Source organism: Pimephales promelas, chromosome 13 (genome assembly GCF_988280905.1).
Source record: "Pimephales promelas chromosome 13, fPimPro1.hap1.1, whole genome shotgun sequence".
NCBI lineage: Eukaryota > Metazoa > Chordata > Actinopteri > Cypriniformes > Leuciscidae > Pimephales > Pimephales promelas.
The window spans coordinates 32,157,710-32,180,223 of NC_142781.1; the positions used below are offsets into that span (position 1 = coordinate 32,157,710).

The 22,514-nt window shown below is 35.7% G+C and overlaps 1 protein-coding gene across 2 annotated transcripts in view; it reads right to left on the reverse strand.

Moving 5' to 3' along the window:
- dnmt3aa (DNA methyltransferase 3 alpha a) overlaps window positions 1-22,514 on the reverse strand; it is a 43,725-nt gene that overhangs the window by 10,203 nt on the left and 11,008 nt on the right. The window contains exons 5-11 of one of the 2 annotated variants that reach the window (XM_039648122.2): window positions 15,563-15,791; window positions 14,880-14,923; window positions 12,244-12,393; window positions 4,325-4,558; window positions 2,599-2,757; window positions 2,414-2,521; window positions 975-1,131 (exon numbers count right to left, since the gene is read on the reverse strand). In XM_039648122.2, coding sequence (XP_039504056.2) covers window positions 975-1,131; window positions 2,414-2,521; window positions 2,599-2,757; window positions 4,325-4,558; window positions 12,244-12,393; window positions 14,880-14,923; window positions 15,563-15,791 — 1,081 coding nt within the window. The remainder of the gene's footprint in view (window positions 1-974; window positions 1,132-2,413; window positions 2,522-2,598; window positions 2,758-4,324; window positions 4,559-12,243; window positions 12,394-14,879; window positions 14,924-15,562; window positions 15,792-22,514) is intronic. The other variant, XM_089118896.1, reaches the window with a different exon arrangement.

Sequence of the window (22,514 nt, forward strand, 5' to 3'; positions counted from 1 at the left end):
AAAAAAAAATATGATTAATTTAAATAAAACAATGAAAAATATGACAAAAAACACAATAATAATTCAAAATAAAATAAATATCAATTTAAATAAAACAATCAATAAAATGACAAAAAACAATAATAATTCAATCAAAATAAAATAAATATAATTAACATCATTAAAATAAAACATACAAACACAATAAAATTAGGAGTGTTAACGCATGCTTTTAATTTAAAACCCTTAACGCGTTAAAATAATTTAAATTAAATAAATGACTGAAGCATGTAGAATTGTGTGATTAATGTAATTTATATCACACAGTTAGATTAGATTAGTTTAAAGATAAAGATAAATGGTATATGCTTAACTCCAGTGTGTTTAACTGCAATACATTTTTTATAAATAATCAAATCAATAATAACTTTACAAAAATCAAATAAATTCCATTAAATAAAATAAATAAAATAATAAAGATTATAATAAATTACATTATAATGATATGTATAACTTATATAATAACACTTGTGGTAGTATTAAAGGGGAGGGAATTGACAAAAACGACGATTCAATTGTATTGCGATAATTGGGCCACGATTCAATATTATGAGATATTCAATATATCTCAGTTATGAGATATATTTTCCTTGTAATGCTGAGATAATTAACTCGTTAATTCAGTCGATTTTTTTTCTTCAAGTGAATGCAATACGCTCCCGTATAAAGCAGACATAATAGAGTAACATAAATAAAACAAAATCATATAAATAAGAATAACTTGGATGTAATATGCAAATGTAAATTATCAGAGTAAACTCAGAGAAAACCAATGGGCAAAACAGATAATTAATAATAATAATAATAATAATAATACAACAGATTGCGCTATTGTATCGATATAATTGCGTGAGCAAAATATCGCGATACTGACCAGAATTTTCGATTTTTCCCCCACCACTAATAAATAATAAATAATTGAAATCAGCGAGTACCTGGTGGCGGCTCCAGGCCTTTGGGACCGGAGGGGAGGAACCCACCGCTGGCCCATTCAATCATCTGCCGAGTCTGCAGCTCTACACTCTTTCCCGAGTCCGAGTCGTCCGTGGACGCACACACAGGGAACGGTCTACCTGCACGCGTACTCGCCGTCTGTCCAGATCCACACACAAACAGCGTGATTAAATATGCCTATTTTTACATCCACGTGCAAGATATACTTTAGTCAAAGACATAAGCCATGTTTCCATCGACACGTTTTTATCCGAATTAAGTGATATCGAATGAAAAATGCCTTATGGAAAGAGGAAAATTCGATGAAATTTCATGAAAATCGACTCAAATGAAATGCGTTCGGTCTCATCGCATTTTCTCTTGATCGATATACGGCTAATGCGATAAAAGCTGATGGAAACGTTATTTGCCGAATAAATAATGAATTGCGATTAAGTTTTATGCCCTTTTATGGTTGCAACACGTCAGAAGACGAGTTTATTTCCGGCCAGTCTGTTTGCGCACACATGGCGGATGTCAACAAAGACAGATGTAAAAGACAAAGCAAAAAGATGCTTCAACCAAAGGGTTTCCGTGAACCACGATCTCCCAGAACTGATGGAGCGCTGTCGTTCCCACACCATGCACAGTCACCTCCGCTGTCGTCGGGCATACGTGCATCGGCATCATCATAGCAATGTTTATAGCGTCGCTGTTTTCTTAGGTTAGTTTTGCTTGTTTTTACGTGGCTTGGTTGAATTGTAATGTAGAATGTGGTCTGTTATTTCTGGTTAACAGACTGCGGGCGGCGCTGCTAGTATAACACACCGTTGCCATGGACGCAGTTCAGAGACGGAACAGACTATTTTCTTTAGCAGAAGCAATACTCGTTTTTAAATCAATAAACTCGTTTTTAAGTCAATATTTTGTGTCAAATTATTGATTGATTGATTTATTTGGTTGATTTATATGTAATAAGCAGGATAATATATAGCGAGGCGGTTGTTATAGCGAATACAACAACCGCCTCGCATACATTATCCCATTCATATGTCGCTATCAGCTGCCACATAAGCATTATTAGCCTTCAACTTGTGAAATATTGATCATTTTTTGGTAGATGGCGCGATCCGTTTTGTCTAACAAAACTTTGTTCGCAAAAGTTTGCTTGAATGTTGTTCGATTCAGTGCGAAAATAAATGGAAACACCTTAAAATGTCTCAAATCAATTCGACATACCAATTTGATCGCAAAACTGCATGTGACGTCATTACGTACAGGTTTTTATTCGCTTTAAAGCCGTTGGATGGAAACACACTTTCACCAGCTTTATCCGCATGAGTTTTTTAACCGAATTTCAGATAATTCGATTGACAAGTGGATGGAAACATGGCTATAGTCAGTAAGACATAACACACATGATGGTTTCGGCATGACTTGCCTGTAAAACTTCATAGATGGCTTTTCTGTACATGGGTATTTTGTTGTAGCTGGGCTGATGATAAGATGAGCAAAACGTACTCAAGGGCAACAGCTTTTCCACACACACCTGAGAGAGGGAGGGATGCTCACTATAATGTCTGTTATCAGCATTCATGGAGGATCCTGATTGGGCGACTGACTCACCACTGAGAATTTACCATCCCCAAACCACATGACCCAGCGGGATCCTTCAGCGGCCCGACAGCGATTTGTCATCCACCACGACACGATCCGGCCGGGCCACCAGGAGAATCCCCGTAACTTTCCCCAGATGAGCTCTCCGATCCCGAAGCCACAGCCGTCCTGAGAAACATCAGCGTCAGCTTAACCTCACACACCAGCGCTCATGTATAACTCAAGTCTGGGCGCCACTACTAAGAAACAAAATCCTAAATTTTATTTTATTTATTTTTTCAACCAATGGTCACTGAAAAAAAGCAGTTGCCTGACCTTCAAAAAATGCTAATCATCAAAACCAGGAGGTCAAACTCAATTTTATGTGAGCGATTTTATTTCACACAAGGTTTGCAATTTATTCCAGTAATGAATTAAACACTTTTCTGTGATTATTTGCAATATTGTTTTATTTAATATTAATTTAAAAGTTTTAAAATGTATCATCAAATTAATAATATGTTATTGAATATTATTATTAATATTGTTATCTAATTATTAAATGTATATACATTTGAATTTATAATCATAATAAATATATTTAGGGACTGAATCCACAAATTAATGTATGGTAATGTAGAATTACTGAAGCACATTTTAATGGGAATATTTCATAAGTAACGTGTCCAATGCTTTTGACCCATTCAAATATAAGTATGAAATGATAATAAATATGATGTTCTTGTGATTATTATTATTATTAAATAAAAATATCAAAGAAAAGGAAACATTATTCTGTAATAATACTATTGTACTTTTTGTAAATGTATACGAATCATAATAAATATATTTAAGCATTAAGTCCTCAAACAAATATAGTTTTATTTTAAAGTATATTTTAAGCAATATTTGTTAATAGCAACTTTTTTCACAAGCCATAATTCCACTGTTTTTGACCCATTCAATATGACTATAATATAATAATAAATATTATTTTTATTGTGATTACTATTTTTTTTTTACTAGTTTCAGTTTTACTAGTTTAATTTTAATAATTTGAAATAATACTAAATATTAAAGAAAATAAGATATGATCTGTAATAATAATAACTGCAATTTTACTATATACTGTAATAATAGTTGTAGTAGTAATTAATTATAATGATAAATAATACATAATAATAAACTAATATTAAATAAAAATATTAAATAAAGGGAAAAAAAATGTAATAATACTATTATACTTTTTGTTAATTTATATGAATCATAATAAGCATTCAAGTCCTCAAACAAAATGCAGAATCAACATAAATGAAGTATACTTAAAATCATATTTGTTTAATGGCAACTTTTTGACCCATTCAATATGACTATAAATATGACTGTTTTTTTAATTAGGATTACTATTAAATAAAAATATTATTAATTATGAAATATTTTGCAATAATACTAAATATTAAAGAAAATACTATATAATCTGTTATAATACTAATAATATTGTACTGTTTGTTTATTCATATTAATCACAATACATTCCTAAATGATATTAATAGTATCATTTTAACCAAAACTTGAGATGCAAAAATTATCCTGATAAATGCATGTAAAATATTTGCATTACAAGTAAAAAAACAAACAAAAAAACTCAATTTTCAGTCAACAAAAAATAAAATCAAGTCAGTCAACACCAGTCTGTAAACTACCAATGAAAAGTGACTCGTATTTTTAAGAGTGATGGTTCATCACAGATATTCACCTCGTACTCCTGATCCGTCTCTGAGGATCTCGCCATCACCTTGTTGCCGCAGGCGACAGGAGGCGGCTCAGGCGTCATGGCAACCGTTGGGGAGGCGGGGTCAGTGTGCTGCTGCTGAGGTGTGGGTGTGGATGGGAGGTTGATGACTGGCTCCTCCTCCTCCTTCTGAGAACTCGCTGTTGATTGGTCGTCCATCGTGTCACTCATGGAAGTCACCGGGTGGGTCTTCTCCTCCTTAAAGACACGGAAACAACAAACACACGCGGTCAAAACAAGCTGAAATACAGAAACAAAGGATTTTTACTCATATTGCTGGCAAATTAAAAGCAGATACGTTTTTATGTAAACTTCTTTTACCAGCCAGGCAACACACTAGATTGAATGTGTGTGTACTGTGGAAATGTAGCCTACAGGTTTTTACTGTCGAATTATTGGTAGATTAACTATTATTGGTACGAAGAGTGACGTTAATTATCAAAACATCAGCATGATTACAAATCTGATATAGATAATTTCGTGCATATTAGAAACTGTGAGTTTGCAAGGAGGCTCTAATCTTTCTGAGGATGTCAACAAGATTCCCATGACTTCGAAAACAACATTACAGATCATTCAGCACCACTGAAATTACAAATGAGATCAATGACGGTTTCCACTAGCCATTTTTCATTGTTAAAAGTTAAAGTACATTCTCATATCCCGAATAAATGACCATTTATATGCAAGTTTCCCTGAAAAGTCCATTCAAAACATTAGCACCCATACAAAACCTCACAGAACTTCTCAGTTTCGTTCTCGATGCTTAGGCTTTGTTTGTAACTACTGTATGTGAGAGTGAAACTTTGATTCCTTTGAGCAGATGTTGGTGAACTTTTGCAGGAAGGTCATAAGCGCCTCATTTGACCTTTAACCCCGCTAAACGACCAACCACAGAGCAGCTAATCACACGGAGACAGAGACACTAAAATACAGAAGGACAGGCCTGTTTGACGGGTCAATGGAGACACATAAACTTTACAGAAAGTGCAGTCCAGCAGTTTTTTTCACATGAGGGATGGAAGATGGACCTGGTATAAAGATCCATCTCAGGTGCTCAGCTTGAAAGAAAGCTTTAAACATGATGTATATAGTTTGGTGATCTGATCAGAAAAATATAATCATCACATATGCAAAAGTGTGTCATGTTGTTCTCATCTGTACTCTTGTGAGATGTGTGTGTAGCCTGGAAGAGCTGCTGATTACAGAATTATAATTAGCTTTACAAATTCAAGTTCATGAACATGAACACACACACACTAGGCCAAACCCTAGTGAGAGGTCTTGCTTTTTTTTTTTGGAAAGAAATGGAATATTTTATTCTGCAAAGAATGCATTAAATTGATCACAGATGAAAAAATAACATTTATAATGTGTCAGAGAATATTGATAATAGGAAGAAACTTTTCTTGAGCATCAAATCATCATATTAAGAAGAATTTCTGAAGGATCATGTGACACTAAAAGACTGGCGTAATGATGCTGAAAATCATAGCTTATAATAAAATTGAAAACAGTTCTATCAAATTTGTAATATTTCATGTTTACTGCATTTTTGATTTAAAAAAAATGCAGCTTTGGTGAGCAGAAGAATCTTTTTTGTAGTGTATTCAAATCAGATTATAAATATATTTCTTCTCTATCACAAATCATTCACCGGGGAAGTTTTTGCACACTAAACAGGTGACATCTTTATCAAGAAGACGATTTGCTCTTTTCACGCGTTAGGATTCCTCTCATTCGTTTGTATTAGGATTGTTCGGCCTCCACCTCATGTCTCCGTTACAAGAGAGTTTGATATTAGCATGACTTAATTATGATGCACAAACACACAAATATTGGGTAAAATAACCTTTTTTGGAGTTTTTCACAGAGCAATGCATTCTGGGATCACAAACGATGCTGCATTTTTCAGAAGGCAGCATAACGTTGCCGCCTACCTTTTGGACCGGCCTTTATTCCAATCGAACGCACCTATGATGCCTTAAAATACTCCCTAAGTAGACAGATCACCTGGTTCTGGAAGAGAGCTACTATCTGAGGCAGATTGCCTGTCCTCTTGCAGTCATGACGTTATAGTGGTTGTGTTGGTGGTTACCCAGCAGTCCCTGGCAAACAGCCCAGTGCATCCTGGGAAATGCGGTCTTAACAGATTAACTAATTTCCTTCCTAAAAACACTTCACTGGCACTCTATAAATGGCAAGTCTTTCTTTGTGCCTACAAGTAGAAAAATCTTCAGCAAGCTTCTCATGAAAAGTATGTGAAAGTCGCCCACTATGACCTGAACACGCCCTCTGACCTCTCGGACTCTCTGACGACCCTTGGCTTTACGACAAGTTTCAAGGGCTGAGAGCTTTATGATCGTTACCCAGGCGTGGACGACCTCTGACCCCAACCTCACCGTGACCCTGAAGTCTCTCAGGCTCATTTCAATACAAACGTCACTCTTGTTGGTAAAGCATTTAGACACTTTCTCAAACTCAGTTTGGGATTGGCGATATTTTCTAATGTTATAAAAAGAAGTCACTGAGACTGTATTTATTTGATCAAAAATACAGTTAAGACAGAGACATTGTGAAATATTTGTGAATAACAATGGTATACTTTGAATGGGAGCAGGATATTAAAAAAATATATATTTACTGTGATCGGATGGCTGGGTAAAAAGTGACAGTGATGAGCCAAAAGCGTTTTACCCAAAGTTGAACATTCTTCAACTCTTGGAAACCCAGCAAGCATGTCAAGTAATGGTGTCAATGCCATTAAAAAATTTAAAAAATAATAATAAACGCATCAGTCTACGACTCAAACATATGGAAGAGTTAAAAAAACAAAAAACATCCAGCATAGACAGATCTATATCTCACTCTAATGGCTAATCTTTTACTCTTATGCTGCGTTCATGTGCTATGGTAATTATGGTAAATACCAAAAGCCGACATGGAAACTGCACATGAACACGGGGTATTTTCTACTGGGCAACTCGTAGAATATTTTGATGGACGAGTTGCTGAGATTGATAACCTTTAAACTTTTCAAAATGGCGGAGAGTACTGCAAGAGTCGTGAATAGTAAAAAATATATACTATTCATGATCTAGAATATATATATATATATATATATATATATATATAGCATATTATTCACCTTTTGAGTTTTGATCAATCATTTTCTTGCTGTTGCAGATGACTTAAGCAATCTAAAATAGTTTTAGCTAAATAACAGGTCTGGATCTCCATCTTTTTACCACATTACGACAACAAAAGCACTTGAACGCAACACACTGGTAAATACCAGTTCACAAGTGGAAAATATCCTACTTTCCATAGCACGTGAACGCAGCATTATGTTCACAAAAGCATGAAACTAAACTGTGATTTTTAGCTTATTTGACTTATTTAATTGCACTTTCAAAACAAAATTACATTAAAAATGCATAATAACTATGTAGTTCCATGAACAAAAAAACATGAGGCCATTATTTAGCATACAACAGCTTAAAATGTCGATCACTAATTTGCTGTATATAGTATATAGTGCACAGTGTGCACTGTATAAAACCAAGAGCTACAGTTCTTTGGTTAAAGCGACACAAATGCACACACACACTCATGCAAACAGCCATGTCAGCTTTTTCTACCTTCATCCTCAGCTAAACACACACCCACACTCAGTAAATGTCTTTTCCACACAGCGCACACATACCCACACATCGCTGTGTCTGATCGCAAGTCCCTCTCAGGTAGCTGTGTGTGTGTTCATGTGTGTAGACTGTGTACGCAGGCAAAAATACACTTTTAAAACAGAAAAGGGGGGGGAGACACACACACACACACACACACACACACACACACACAATGTCTTTGTTTGGGAATGGTGGGTCACGTGACTCCATGCTGATTGGTCACAGAGGGTTTGCAAATATCGGTCAGGAGGGCGTCCGTCAAAAAACCAGAACGAGAGCGAAGCGCAGACCAGACAAAAAGAGAGAAAAGGGAGCAGGTGTTTGTGCAGGGTTAGATTTGATAGTGTGTGATTCCTTTGCTGAAAAGAGTTTTACGTTTCGACTGTCATTGGTAGTGAGAAAGACGGGAAGCTTCGATTAAGCCACGATTTATGAGCCTTGGTAATGAAAGAGACAAACACACACACACAGAGAGAAAGGAAACTCTTTAAGAAAACAAATGAAAAACACTATTGCGAGTAATTACATTATTCTTTATAGTGTCTACATTAACCAAACCGCTTCACACACCATGCGCGATTCTCTGAAACACACACATGTTTGTAATCAGGTCTTGTTGAAGCTGCGCCAGAGTTTGATGAGATCCAGAGGCTGCAGTGCTGGGTGAGCCGAGGACACGGATAAACACTTTAATACTTCATGACACAAAACACTCTTTCTTATCTACTTCCTAGGGTTGTTTTGAGCATTATAACTAACATTACCCATTACCAGGTACGTATAACATTAAAAACAGCACTATGCTCTAATTGGTAGCTGAAAACATGATTATATAAGCCACAATGTTTCACACAAAAGTGTATATTTATGATTTAAAGTAAATCCAGGGTCCGTTTCATGCGTATTGAACACAAAAATCTGATTGGTTGGCTTTTATGCGAGGAGACAAGGCACACCGGTTTTCATCAGTCTGACGGGAGACAAAGCCGTGTTTACAAAGGTAAGATAAAACGAGCGCTTTTGAGGAAGAACTAGATGCTGGATTTGCCAAAGTTTGCCAGGTTTATTTCTCTGAGGCATTTAGTAGCAAATAAACTAGATGCTAGAACTAGAATGAAACAGAATACCGAAAAATGTTGCGTTTATTTGCTAAAAATATTATTGCAAATTAGAATATCTGTTTTCTATTTGATTATATTGAAATGTAATTTATTCCTGTGATCAAAGCTGAATTTTAAGCATCAGTGTCACATGATCCTTCAGAAATCACTCTAATATGCAGATTTATAATATCATATTTATTTATAATATATAATATTTATAATGTCTCATTATCATAATCAATGTTGATTTTTGATAAATAAAAAGAACAGCATTTATTTGAAATAAAAATCTTTTGTTACATTCTAAAAGTCTTTACTGTCACTTTTGATCAATGTAATGCATCCTTGCTGAATAAAATAATTAATTTCTTTAAAATCTTACTGACCCCAAACTTTTGAACGGTAGTGTAAAAAGCTACAAAACGAACTGTGATTGGTCAAGACTGGAAAACAAAGCTGAAACATGCCCGATTTGGTTTGTTAGTGAGATAACTGATGAGTATGTTTGAATAAATATGTAAATATTCCTGTCAGAATGCAATAAAACGATATCAAGCATACTACTTCCATGTTTGAGACTTATTTGAATGGGAAGTAAATGGTGAACTAATAAAACGGCACAGGAATAAAATACATATCTTTAACACAGACACTTCAGAGCTGGTTTGAGTTCGCCCTGTTCGACACACTTACACAGCACACACCTCTACAGGAAACAGGGCCTCACAATGTGGCCAAGCACTCTACTACTACAAACACTCACTCTCACACACACACACTGTGAGGCAAGTAGACAGTGTTTTAGCGAACCCAACCCAACTGACTTTCCACTGATGTTCACTTTCCACTCACTTCACTGGACAAAACACACATACACAACAGAACAGAACAGTATGCATTCAACTCAAGTGTTTCAGATCTCTACCTCTCAACAATTCACTAAATTGTTTTCCATTTCTCATAAACGCACTCATTTGTATCATTCCACACCTTAGGCGTAAGGATGTGACTTTTCCATGCATCTTTAACTCAACTCATCTCAACCTTCAACAGCAGCGATTCAAAACTTTCCCTATGTCTCTAAAGGAATGTTCTGAGTTCAATACAAGTTAAAGGAATAATTGACTCTCAAATAAGTCATCATTTAATCACCCCCTAGGGCCCTATTTTAAGTATCAAGCACGAATATATAATAATATTTATAACATGAATTTAGATTGAATAGGAATTAGGGAAAAAAAATGAATTTCCATTTAATGCTCACTAACACGATAAAATCATTTACTAACTTAAACTCATCCATGACTCGAGTAAGGTACAGTTTAACAGTATAAGCAATATACGAGTCCATCTTATTTATCAGTAATGAATGATGTTGATAGACTGTACTGTATTGACACTTCTTTAAAATCAGTCTGATTGTTTGCGTCCGAACTTGCATACTCTCTTGAGTAAGTACTTATTTTTAGGGATGCACCGATATGAAAATTTTGGCCGATACCGATAACCGATAATTCGTTATATTTGAAAGCCGATAACCGATATACCGGCCGATAAACTTAAATCCACATTTTTATCTAATTTTGAGAGCCTGATTACAAAAACAAAAGTCTCACAATTAAATCCATGTCCCAAGCGCACAATTATAATGATGTTCTCATTATAGTGTTGTATAGCCGATATGACAGATTTGCGTTGCACATGTTGTCCCGAACCAGATTTTCATTTTTTGAAGAGATTTCAATCATATTTCAAGAAATTCAAAAACATAAACAGTCCTCAACAAGTGTCTCAGCTGAAGGGAATAATACATTATTTATCGGCTTTAATATATCGGACAAATTTTCTTACCAGGCTGATAACGATAACATTAAAAATGAACGTATATCGGCCGATACCGATATGCTGGCCGATATATCGTGCATCCCTACTTATTTTGACTAGGTAATAGGGCTGTCACTTTACGTTCGAAAATCGATTGCACAATCGATCGGACCAACCAACACAAGTATCGAAAACGAAAATAGAGAATCGATTTTAACGGCCTTCTCTCAGAGCGCGTCCAGCTCGTCACGTCACGCCCGCAGCGAACGCGCGTCGCACAGCAACACACACACATTACAGCAAACTGTACTTCTGCATAATGAAAAATGTGAATTCTGCCGGTTTTCAGAACGTCTCATGCATACAGATACAGATTCGATTTTAACAGCCTTCTCTCAGAGCACGCGCTCGTCCATAGACAGTAAAGAGGAGCTCACCATGACACGCTCGCAGCGAACGCGCGTCACACAGCAACACACAAACACACATAACAGCAAATTGTACTTATGCATAGTGAAAAATGTGAATTCAGCTGGTATTCAGAAAGTCTCATGCATACAGATACAGATTCAGGCTACAATCGCCTATGTTGGCAAACTTTGTTTGACATTTAAGTAGTAGGCTAATCGAAATAATAACTCTAATCATAAACAGAGCCATGTTGAATCCTAATGTTTTTCATTGATGTTATGGCAGTCCACTCTGCTTATTTTTTTTTTTTCGAGAATGTTACACTCCTGTTTGTCATTGTGCACGAAGCTTCATGTCAATAAAACATCAGAAATATTCAAGTGCACGTCTTAAGCGCCCTCTTTAGGCCTACGTTCGCCCTTATGCGGTGTCCGTGAATTTGCCTATATTTGGCTAAAATGGAAACGTCTTTAAACATGGAAAATCGATTTTAAAATCGATTCAATGAACACTTATGTCTCAAAAATTTTTGACAAAAGTGACAGGCCTACTAGGTAATACTAAAACAGCATGTTCTATATTGTGTGAACGTACTACATCCGCCATGTTTTCCTTATCATGTGTGACCTACCAGCGTCAGTTGCGTCACTTCACTGCCATTCACAAATCCTCTCCTGTGGCCTCATGGGATAGTAAAGTGTCCATCATATCAAACCATCAGAATCTCACCAGAAGTACTAACTAAGTACTCTTTTATGAGTATTGTGACTATACTTCTTTTGACACATACTGTTTATCACCTACTATATACTGTAGTAGGGAAGTTTGCTATTTCGGATGCAGCCATTGTCTCTCTCACCTTCTCTTTCTTCAAGAAAGCGAGCAACTCCTCTTTCTCCCTGCGGCTGATGTGAAAGGGGTCTCCGGCCTGGAAGGTCTCTCTCTGTACGGGTCGTCTCCTCAGACTGATGTCCCCGCCCCGCCGGCCCCTCAGACGGCCCCCTTCGCTCTACAAGTCAAGTCACCTTTATTTATCAAGCGCTTTACACAATACAGACTGTTTCAAAGCAACTTCACGGTAATAAACAGAATCAGTGATGCAAACTTTAAATTCTGCTAAAGGACAATAGTGTCGTTATTCAGTTCAGTGTTGATTCAGTTCAGTTCAATAACCATAGTTCGTCAAAATTATTAAAAAAATCTGATTCAGCAATAAAGCAGCTCTATTAAAGTCAATAGTGTCATCATGCAGCTCAAATCCATTTAAGTTTTGATCTCATCCGATAGTGTCAGTGCAGGAAAATCAATAATACTGAAAATTAACCCGAGACAAACAAAACTCTCTTAACCCTAGTTTTCTGGGAATGCACACATTGTGAGTTTTTGTGAATGACAGACTCAAATAGCTGCAGCTTTCATGAGCGTTAATGTTTTTAGTGACACTGACATGAACGCTAATTTGATTCATAAGAAAGTGACTTTTGTAAAGCCTTGATTTGCATTTTGTAGGCATCTTTTTTCCCCTCTGTGCACATTTGTGAAATGCCGTATGTACACAGCCCTAATAAAACCCCCGTAACGCATGTTCAACAGCCTGTAAACACATTTCAGTGGCGTGTTACCACTTTACAGACGTTATACGGGCCAAGAAACGGCTTTACACGTTAATGTGTCTCACAAAAACGGCCTGGAACGTTCCGTCGCCCATTCTCATGCTCTTGGTGAACATGTCGCCCATTTCCTGTGATCTATGTCAAGCAAGAGTAGATTAATCAATCAATCAATCAATCTGTGATGTATTAACTAGACCTGTCTGAATCACCCGACTGGGTCCAGATAACCAGTTAGTTTAACTTTAACAAGTTTTCCAAGCAAATCTAATGGATTCTGTGTAGTCCTGGGGCTGCACAATTAATGGAAATAAAAATTAAATCGCAGTGATTATTTAATTAAATATATATATATATATATATATATATATATATATATGCGCTGCGTGTTTTAAAGTGAAGTGAAGCACTGTGTTCTTTTACCAAGGGCGTAGGAACGTCTTTGACATTGGGGGGGACATACTGGCCACTATGAATCAACGTCTATCCACCACCATAATAGTAACATACAGTTTGGTGATGTGGTACTTGCAGTGGCGGTCTGTTTTGGGGCCCCCTCCCACTACGTGAAGTCACCTGTGCTTGACGATTATTGACACAAATGTCACGCAATAATGATTCATTATAAGAATACAGTGTTAACACAAAATAAATACTTAATAAAAAAAAATAGATGCCTACTTAAATAAAAAAGTTTTAACTTTTACTTTACTCTTTTACCAATTCTTTGAAACTTCTTAAAAAACCCCGTCTCAAAATATATGAATAATGCATTAACTAAAATAATGACAAAGCTGAGAAATCAGAAACAAAATAAGAGCAAGGGTTCAATAATGACAATTATTGTTGAAAACTTAACTCAACTTTCTCAATACAGTGTAACTGTCCCCAAAATCTTTTTTATTATTATTATTGTAACTTTTTTGGATTGTAAATGACACCGGTAATGATGTACTAGCGCTAGTTCTATTTGTGTATGCAATGTATTTTTCCCCTCGGGGCTTGCCGTAGATGGGTCGTGCGCACTTGGTACGGTCGCAGGATTTTGGAGTAGTGATCTGATGTGTGGTATAATAATAAAGTGGAGAAGAGTTCAAACTGCTCTGTTTATTATTTATTCAAACTGCAAACAAAGGTAGCTAATAACAAAAATAACATTATCAGATTAGATAAATCATGTAGGTTCCAGTTCAAAGCTGGTGCGTTACTAGTGTAATGTTAACTTCTCTCTACCAATCAGATGCTCCGGTGAGTGAAATACATGAAGCGAATGGTGATTATTCAAACATGAAATGGGAAGGTTTAACCGGGTTTAATGGTTTAACCTAACTATCACTCTGGGTTTGACTTGCTGGCAAAACTGGATATCTTTTTGTCGCGCTTTAAAAATAAAAGTTCCAAATGTACAGTTTTTGTTCCTGCGGTAGGTTAGGTATGAATTTTTTTGGGTGGGACACATGCCGCATTTTTCAATATTGAGGGGGACACGTCCCCCCCGTCCCCCCCAGTTCCTACGGCAGTGTCTTTTACACACAAGCAGATCAGGTGTTTTCAGTGTCTTGGTTGGCGGAATTTGTGTTTGCCAACCATCTTACCAAACTTGTAACGAGAAAGCGCATTAAAATCATCATCAACAAAAGAGTAGCTTTAAGGCTTCCAGCGGTTTTCCGCCAAAATAAAAGCTTGATGGTTTGAAAGCAATAAAATTGTAGAACTGTACATAACTGTATTCATTTTCATTTTTGAAATACAACAGTATAATCATAACTCTTATTTAGTTAAAATTTGTATTTATTATTATATAGTCATTAAATGAGAAAATGTGATTCTCAAATTGGATTATGTTCCTAATTTGACTGTTTTATTGTATATTGAGTCTGCTCACCTCTGCTCTGCTGGTGTCGCTGCTGGTGTCGTCTTCCCCCACGTCTGAAAGATAAACGCTGAGGTCATTTAAAGGAAAACCAGACTAAAAGAAAAACACAGACCCATGTAATGGCAGAAACAGCAGACTGATCTCATGAAGTAGCGTGTGTATGACACGCCAATTCGTATTTCCATTTTTGGCGTGCTATCAACACGCATAATCGCTTTTCAGCGTGTTTATGAATGCCGTTGACTTAACGTTGACCTACCCGTCACTGGGGTTAATGGCATTTATGAGTCTTCCCCTACCATCCTAGTAAAAAAAAAATATCGCTCCCCAGATGTCGTTTCACTCGGACATTTGACGGCGTGTACAGACACGCGAAATCACTAGGACATTAATGGCGTAGACATACACACAGATAGCTCAAAATGCGTAGAGATAACACGCCACTTGACTCGAAAGTGGCGTGTATGTTTACGCAAAAGTCATGATGTCATGTTGGAAACAGACACATACGCTTGGCTGACGCACTGATGCGCTCCTGCATTAATGTGGCTGTACTCAAGGGGGCGATATAGCAACCGTCAGAATCAGTTACGTCGCAATATCGCATTATAAAGTGTATTTTCAGACACATTTCGGAAGGAAAGGACATTTGAAATCGATCAGACTGACTGAACAAGAGACGAGTGACTCACGTCGCTCCGGGTGCTCAAGTTTCCGTCGTCCTCGTTTCTTCCGTGGAGTGGAAGGGGCGGAGTCTTCGTCTGCTCCGGGGGGCGTGTCTGTGCTGTTCCTGTGGGTGGAGTCAGAGGAGGAGTCGTCCCGCTCCAGCTTTTTCACAGAAACCCGACTGTCTGCTTCACCGTTACACCCCGCCTGCTTTATACAGGCCACACCCTCTATTATACGCCCACAACTATCGACCTATCAGGAGAGAGCAAATGAGGGAGAAAATCAATTAAATGACTAAATGAGATGCATGTGCCATAATTATAAAGGGACAGTCCCTGATATTTATTATCAGGTAATATCTAGTAGGATAAATATTACTCAGCTAAACCGTCTTTCCTATAAATCGAGTTGCTTCACAGAACAATTGTAATTCACAATGGTAATATATTTATTGATATAAATAATAATAATTATTATTATTAAGATCTCAATATTTTATCTAAGGGGTTTGGATGAAAAAAAAAATTCTCGGAACCGCTTCTATAAACGAAATTACTGAAAATGTTAATTTTTTACATGTTTTAGCTTCTATACATCTTTAGATTAGTCTTGAAACATGGCATTTTGAGTACTGTTGGCTTGTGTGTCATACATATATTGCTTGTGATATTTCTCTTTTCTTGCTTTAGATAATGTAAATCTGCATGGACACAGACAACATTAAACACAGCGGCTAGCACATTAGTGCTAATGGTGTCATGGATCAGCTTAAGATCATAGCTTTCAGTGTATTGCATATTAAATATGTATTGCAAATGCTTTATGAAACATGAAACATGAAAGTGCCCCATTATGCTTTTTTGAATATTACCTTTCATGCCATGTGTAATATACTGTAGCTGTTTATGAATGTAAAAGGTCTGCAACGTTTTAAAGATCAAAGTTATTGCCTCCTAAAAGAAAGAACCGATTCTGAACTGCTGAAACGAGTCATTAGTAATTTCAGTCTCACTTCCTGTTACATGCCTACTTCACTTAAGAAATTTGCATGATGCCAGCCTATGGTCTTGATTGGCTGCCTGACGTCTACTTTGACCCTCAAACACTGGAAAAGTTTGATTTGTGTGTCGACATGTTTTCAGCAGTGCAATTTTAAAAGGGCGAAGACTCGCTCTGGAACTGATACGGAAAAACCGACGTCGTTATTCGTATAACGGTGTGTCAACTGCTGAGGAAGATACAGAGCTGAAATAGTATGTTGAAATGACTATTCAAAATATACTCTCAAGGTCTGTGGACACTCTAACGGCTAATATTGCCCATAATATTAAATCGGGTAAAAATAAATGCATATTATAAGACAAATAAAGTGTTTTTTTATCCTTGCATGCACGTTAAACTGTTTTTGGGAACTCCCAAAACAAAAATAGGAACATTTCAAATGCTATGATAGGGGCTCTTTAATGTTTTAAATGATAATTTAAGATCGATTCAGAGTTGGAGTAAATTAACATATGAAGAGTTCAGATGCAAAAGCCTCTAAATGGCTGCCATTTGAAATTTTCTTCTTTAATGATGATTTTTATCAAACTTGTATATTTAAGTTCAGTAATTTCACTTAAATAACAATTCAAGTGAAATTACTGAACTTAAATATACAAGTTTGATAAAAATCATCATTAAAGAAGAAAATTTCAAATGGCATTTAGAGGCTTTTGCATCTGAACTCTTCATATTTTGACAAATAACAATGAAGTCAAAGATAATTTCTTCAAAATAATATGCAATAAGAAATATTTTGATTTCACATTGACATTATCATCCATCAATGTTAAAAACAAACAGGTATTCAATAAAATGTTTGGCGGCTACTGAGACGTCCTATAGCGTTACGCCGTCTGCTAACTTTATGATGAACAATAAAAGCCTCTTTGGTTCAGTGTGACGAGGGCCGGTGTGAGTTTTACTGCTGTCTGTGAGTTAATAGATGCCAAACACACTCGAGTACACATCTGAATCAGTGCAGTCACACACACATTAGTGGTTTAACTAGAGTGATTGGCGACACTGTTTGACAGCTGCTGATGTCTTTAATCAACAGGTGAGAAACTCTATAAACCTCAAAGGGCCTGCAGGTGCTTCACACACACACTTTCTAGTTTCTACACTCGTTCTCTTTAAACGAAGATAGGTATGTGAATGCACATGCGTCTAGCCACACAAGCTCAATCTCATGCATCCAAAATGTGTCGAAACACAAACGCCATTCATTCAAAAGCATTGATTTCGCTTGAGTATTTGTGTGAAGGTTCAAAACCCACAACAGAAACCACGTGGATGTTGCAAGATCAAGGAGATGAAATGGATCAAACCGTTCAGCGGAGCGACTGTACATTAAAGCGGATGGTGAGGCCTGAGGCGAAGGAGTGTGTTCAACATTCATCTACTGTGAATAAACACTCCAATTCCCACAGGACTTGAGTTGGTTTAGATGAAGACAAGACTGTGATGATTTTACTAGACGTCTGCAGTAAATCTTTTAGCCTTTTTCTCGCACTTTCGAACTTGTTACTAACAACCAGTCCATAGATATGATAAATATGTGTTTACAATGGTATAGAATAGTACCAGCATAATGTAAAAGATGAAACTACTAACACATAAATATCACATTTGAGAGCAACACATTTTGAAAAAATATTGAGTGGCTGAAACAAATAAAAAGTCTTGTTTTGTCTGTATATTCACTCCAACACTATTAGGAGATGACATACAGGACACTTGATGCTTATCTTACACTCAAACACACACAAAAAAACAACACAATGTTTTTACTAGGAATGCAAATTCTGGTCGATATGGTTAAACTGATAATTACTTTCATGTTATAGCCAATTATCGATAAAAAGCCAACTAAAAAACAAAACAAACAAAACTGAAAACACAAGAAATCTGTCTAAAACCATATTCTGGACAAATGTGGGCAAAATAGTTTTGATTTATTTAACCCCTTAACTGTCACCATCCCGGTACCGGGACGCCTAACTTTACTTCACTATATTTCTATTAAATCCTAATCTAATTATGACAAATTATATATCATTGGAAAGGTCTAAGACTTCTAAATGGATATTCTACCCCTGTTTTGTGTTAAAAATTATGTAGGAAGAGTAATTGATGAATTTATGACAAGAGTGCACCTAAAAAAATCTGCATCATAACAGGAGTTTTGACCTTTGTCACAAAAAGTCGATGCACCCACTTTTAATCATTGAAACTTCTGTTTTTATGCTAAAAGTTCATAATAAAACATATAATCTAGTATTTTTCAGTAAAAAATAAAAAATTATAGTATAATTTTATCCTCTAAAAATGATAATATTTATATTTATTATCCTCTAAAATATAATATAATTTTTTTATCGCCTTTTTTATTATATCACATATTTTAGTAGTTATCATAAATTAGGTATCATTTGAAAGCTTATAAACTCAGAATTCATTGTGTGAACGTTGTGTTACCATAGAAACGGTACTTATTTTTATCAGGCTCCTCCCCTTTTGGGCGTCATATTTCATAATTTATGATCAAAACCTTTTCTAATCTTGACAAAACTGATATTGTCAGAAAGGTCTAAGTCTCAAGCTTCCAAATTTTGTGACAGAATTGGTATTTGGACAGAAATGTATTAATTTGTTAAGGCAGAATGTATACAACGAAATTCAATGGAATTCAATGGCACCCGGTGGCTATTTCTGGTACTACGCCTAAACAAAATCTCATGGGAACTTCAATTTTTGTGATATCAACTTCAAATTTGGAACATAACTTGATAAGATTTATGGCTTTGATTTTATAGAAATTTTAGAGTAAAAATATTTTGTAAAATATATATTTTATATAAAATAAAAAATATATAGTACAGTATATTTGATTTACTGTAAATTTAAATTTCCATAACTTTTTCATTCTTTAATTTTTTGAAGTGTTTTACTTCAGCAATATTCTGCTGAGTGTTTTCTTTAAAACAAGACCAAACTTGGGTATATATTCCAAAGCATTCTTAAATTACAACCATTTAAGTTTGAATAGTGCATTTTAACCCCCGTTCTCAAAAAGGGGGGTGACAGCTAAGGGGTTAAAAAAAAATACTTCCCTTGATCTGAGCGATACAAGACTTGGCTACTTTGCTTCCTGAACACACATGTTTTTTTTACTCAATTCTTCAATTTTAAGTGGGTAAAAAAAAACCCTCAATCTTGTATTTGGGTAAAAAATGGGCACCCATAGAAATGAATAGGAGAAACTGTAATTTAGACTAGAGCACTCTAAAATAAGCCAAAATAAGACACCAGTGACAGCAAAGTCACTTCATCTTTAGGTTTTAGCTCTAAGAACTTATTGGAATGATATTTTATTCATTCATTGAAATAAGTATAATTTACATAGAAAATATGGTACTTTTTGAAGTAAATAAATTCAAAAATACCCCCAAAATTAAAAAAAACACCACAAATGGAAAGACAAAACTTTATCAAAGACAGTGATATAACATTTATAGTCCTCTGTGCCAACATTTGTCCACAATTAAGGGCTGTAAAGTGAATACAGTTTGAAGGTTACATGAAAGACAAATTGAAGATTCAATATTTGATATAATGCTGATGCTGATATCATAAATGCCAGGTTTTTTTATTACGAAAATGTGTTCACAGTCTCTTTCACGTCCGTAGTAGCCTATATTCACAAACGGTTTGCTCAAGCATCGCCTGGTCTCTCTCAATGCTAAGTTATTACCGTGTCATGCACGTCTGTAACTGTGATTTTGAGTGTGCTCTGTTAAATAGTTGCCCTGCCTATTCAACAGGATAGGCTTAAACAAGGTTAACGTGATGGCAAATCCCCATCTTTCCAGTGTAAACCATGCTTAATTATCACTGAAACAACCAAGTTAGCCGTTTATGTGTTCTCCTTTGTCGTGCATGATGTTGTTTTATCAGTCAACAAGTCAAACATAACCTGATCTCAATGCTGAAACTGGCAATTATGCTCTGAACTATTAAAATGATTTTGCACGGGCACTGCACTAGTTTAGTAAAAACAAGAAAGCATGGCGTAATTTTTAACTTGTTTCGTGGTGTATTTTACTAACAATCTGATTTTTAATCTGTTCTGCCTGAAAAATTCACACATTTAAAAGCTCCGTTTCAAAGCAAATACATAAATGATGAGAAAAATAGTGCAATAAATAACACTTGTTTTATTTTAGCTGGCTCTGTTTTGGTTCAATTGCCTTAAAAAATAACAGCAAGTGCCATTCTACTTTTTTTTGGTGTCGTTGAACATCCTGCTACACTCGAAAATGCACAAGTAAAAATGGCTGCAAGCGGCATTCAACATTGACTAAGCATGCGCCTTTAGATCAAGACTCTTAAAGGGACAGTTCACCAAAAAAATCTGGTTTCAAACTTGCATGTCTTTCTTTCTCCCATGAAAACTAATGAAGATATTTTGAAGAAAGTTTTAGTCAATACAATGAATGTTGTGTTGCACCGCATTGACTTTTCCAACACAACACGATGGTCACTAAATGATGACAAACATGAATGTAAAGAAAGTAGATGTGATAAATGATAATCATAAAACAATTAGCAAGACATTAATACAAACTTACCATCCTCAGAGAGCTACAGGCTAGAGCACCTCGCCTTTCTCTCACTCTCTCTTAAGACTTTCAGCTGGTCATGTGACCAGTTTCCTGTTTCTGTCAGCTAGAGCGAGTAAACTGTCCTGTCTCGATAAAGGTGCCCTGTCTGGTTGTTTTCAGTTTTAGTCACATAGGTACGACAGATGGTGGATGAATGATAGGGACCGTCCCTGACAGTCATGCAATAAATAAAATGGGTTTAACTGCTGAAATAAGCATCATCATCAGAATGAACTAGCATAACATGTAGTCATTTTTACTTTCCAACACATGATGTGTGTCCCTGGTCGCTCCCAACTAGAGTAGCCTTTTCATTAAAGGGGTCATATAATGGTACATGCACTTTTACAAGTTGATTTTACCGAAACGCGATTGATTTCAATGTTAAGTCAAAGTCGGAGTGAGCGAATTATCATTAATTGCGTGCTGAAAACAGCCGTTTTTGACCAGGTAAAATTAGTGTTTTCTTACAAGACTAATGAGAATTTTTAATTTAAAGTATATTACAAACTTTTAATTTAGACCCTAAAGAATCAAATTAACTTGTATGAAAATGGTATAATATGACCCCTTTAAAGGAATAGTTGAGCCAAGAACTGGAAAATATGTCACCATTTATTCACGTCATATCATTGCAAACCTATATGACTTGCTTTTTTCCGTGATAAGACAAAAAATGTTTAAAAGATGATTAAATGAAAGTGAATGGGTGTGAAAGACACCGTAGAAGCAGTTCACATGACTCAAATTTCTATACAATGGCAATTCATAGTGACAGCAAATTTCAAGCTCAAAAAAGGACATCAAAAACATCATATGATTACTCAAAATGACTCGATGTGGTCACTATGAATTGCAACTGCAGGTTGAGGTCGGTAACATGTTTGTAATGTTTTTGAAAGAAGCCTCCTCTGCACACCAAGGCTGCATTTGTTTGATCAAAAATATGGGAAAAACAGGAAAATTGTGAAATATTATTACAAATTAAAATAGCCATTTTTTATATTAATGTATTGTAAAATGTAATTTATTCTTGTGATCAAAGCTGAATTTTCAGCATCATTACTTCAGTCTTCAGTGTCACATGATCCTTCAGAAATCATTCTAATATGCTGATTTGATGTTTATGAAACAACTCAAGATATAACAGCTGCTACATCACAAACTGTAAGTAAGGAATTTCATAATGCTTAGTGAATTAGAGCTCTAGTCTCTGGAAAACAGCTCTGTAAAAACTTCTCCAATGAAAAAATAACAACATGTCTGT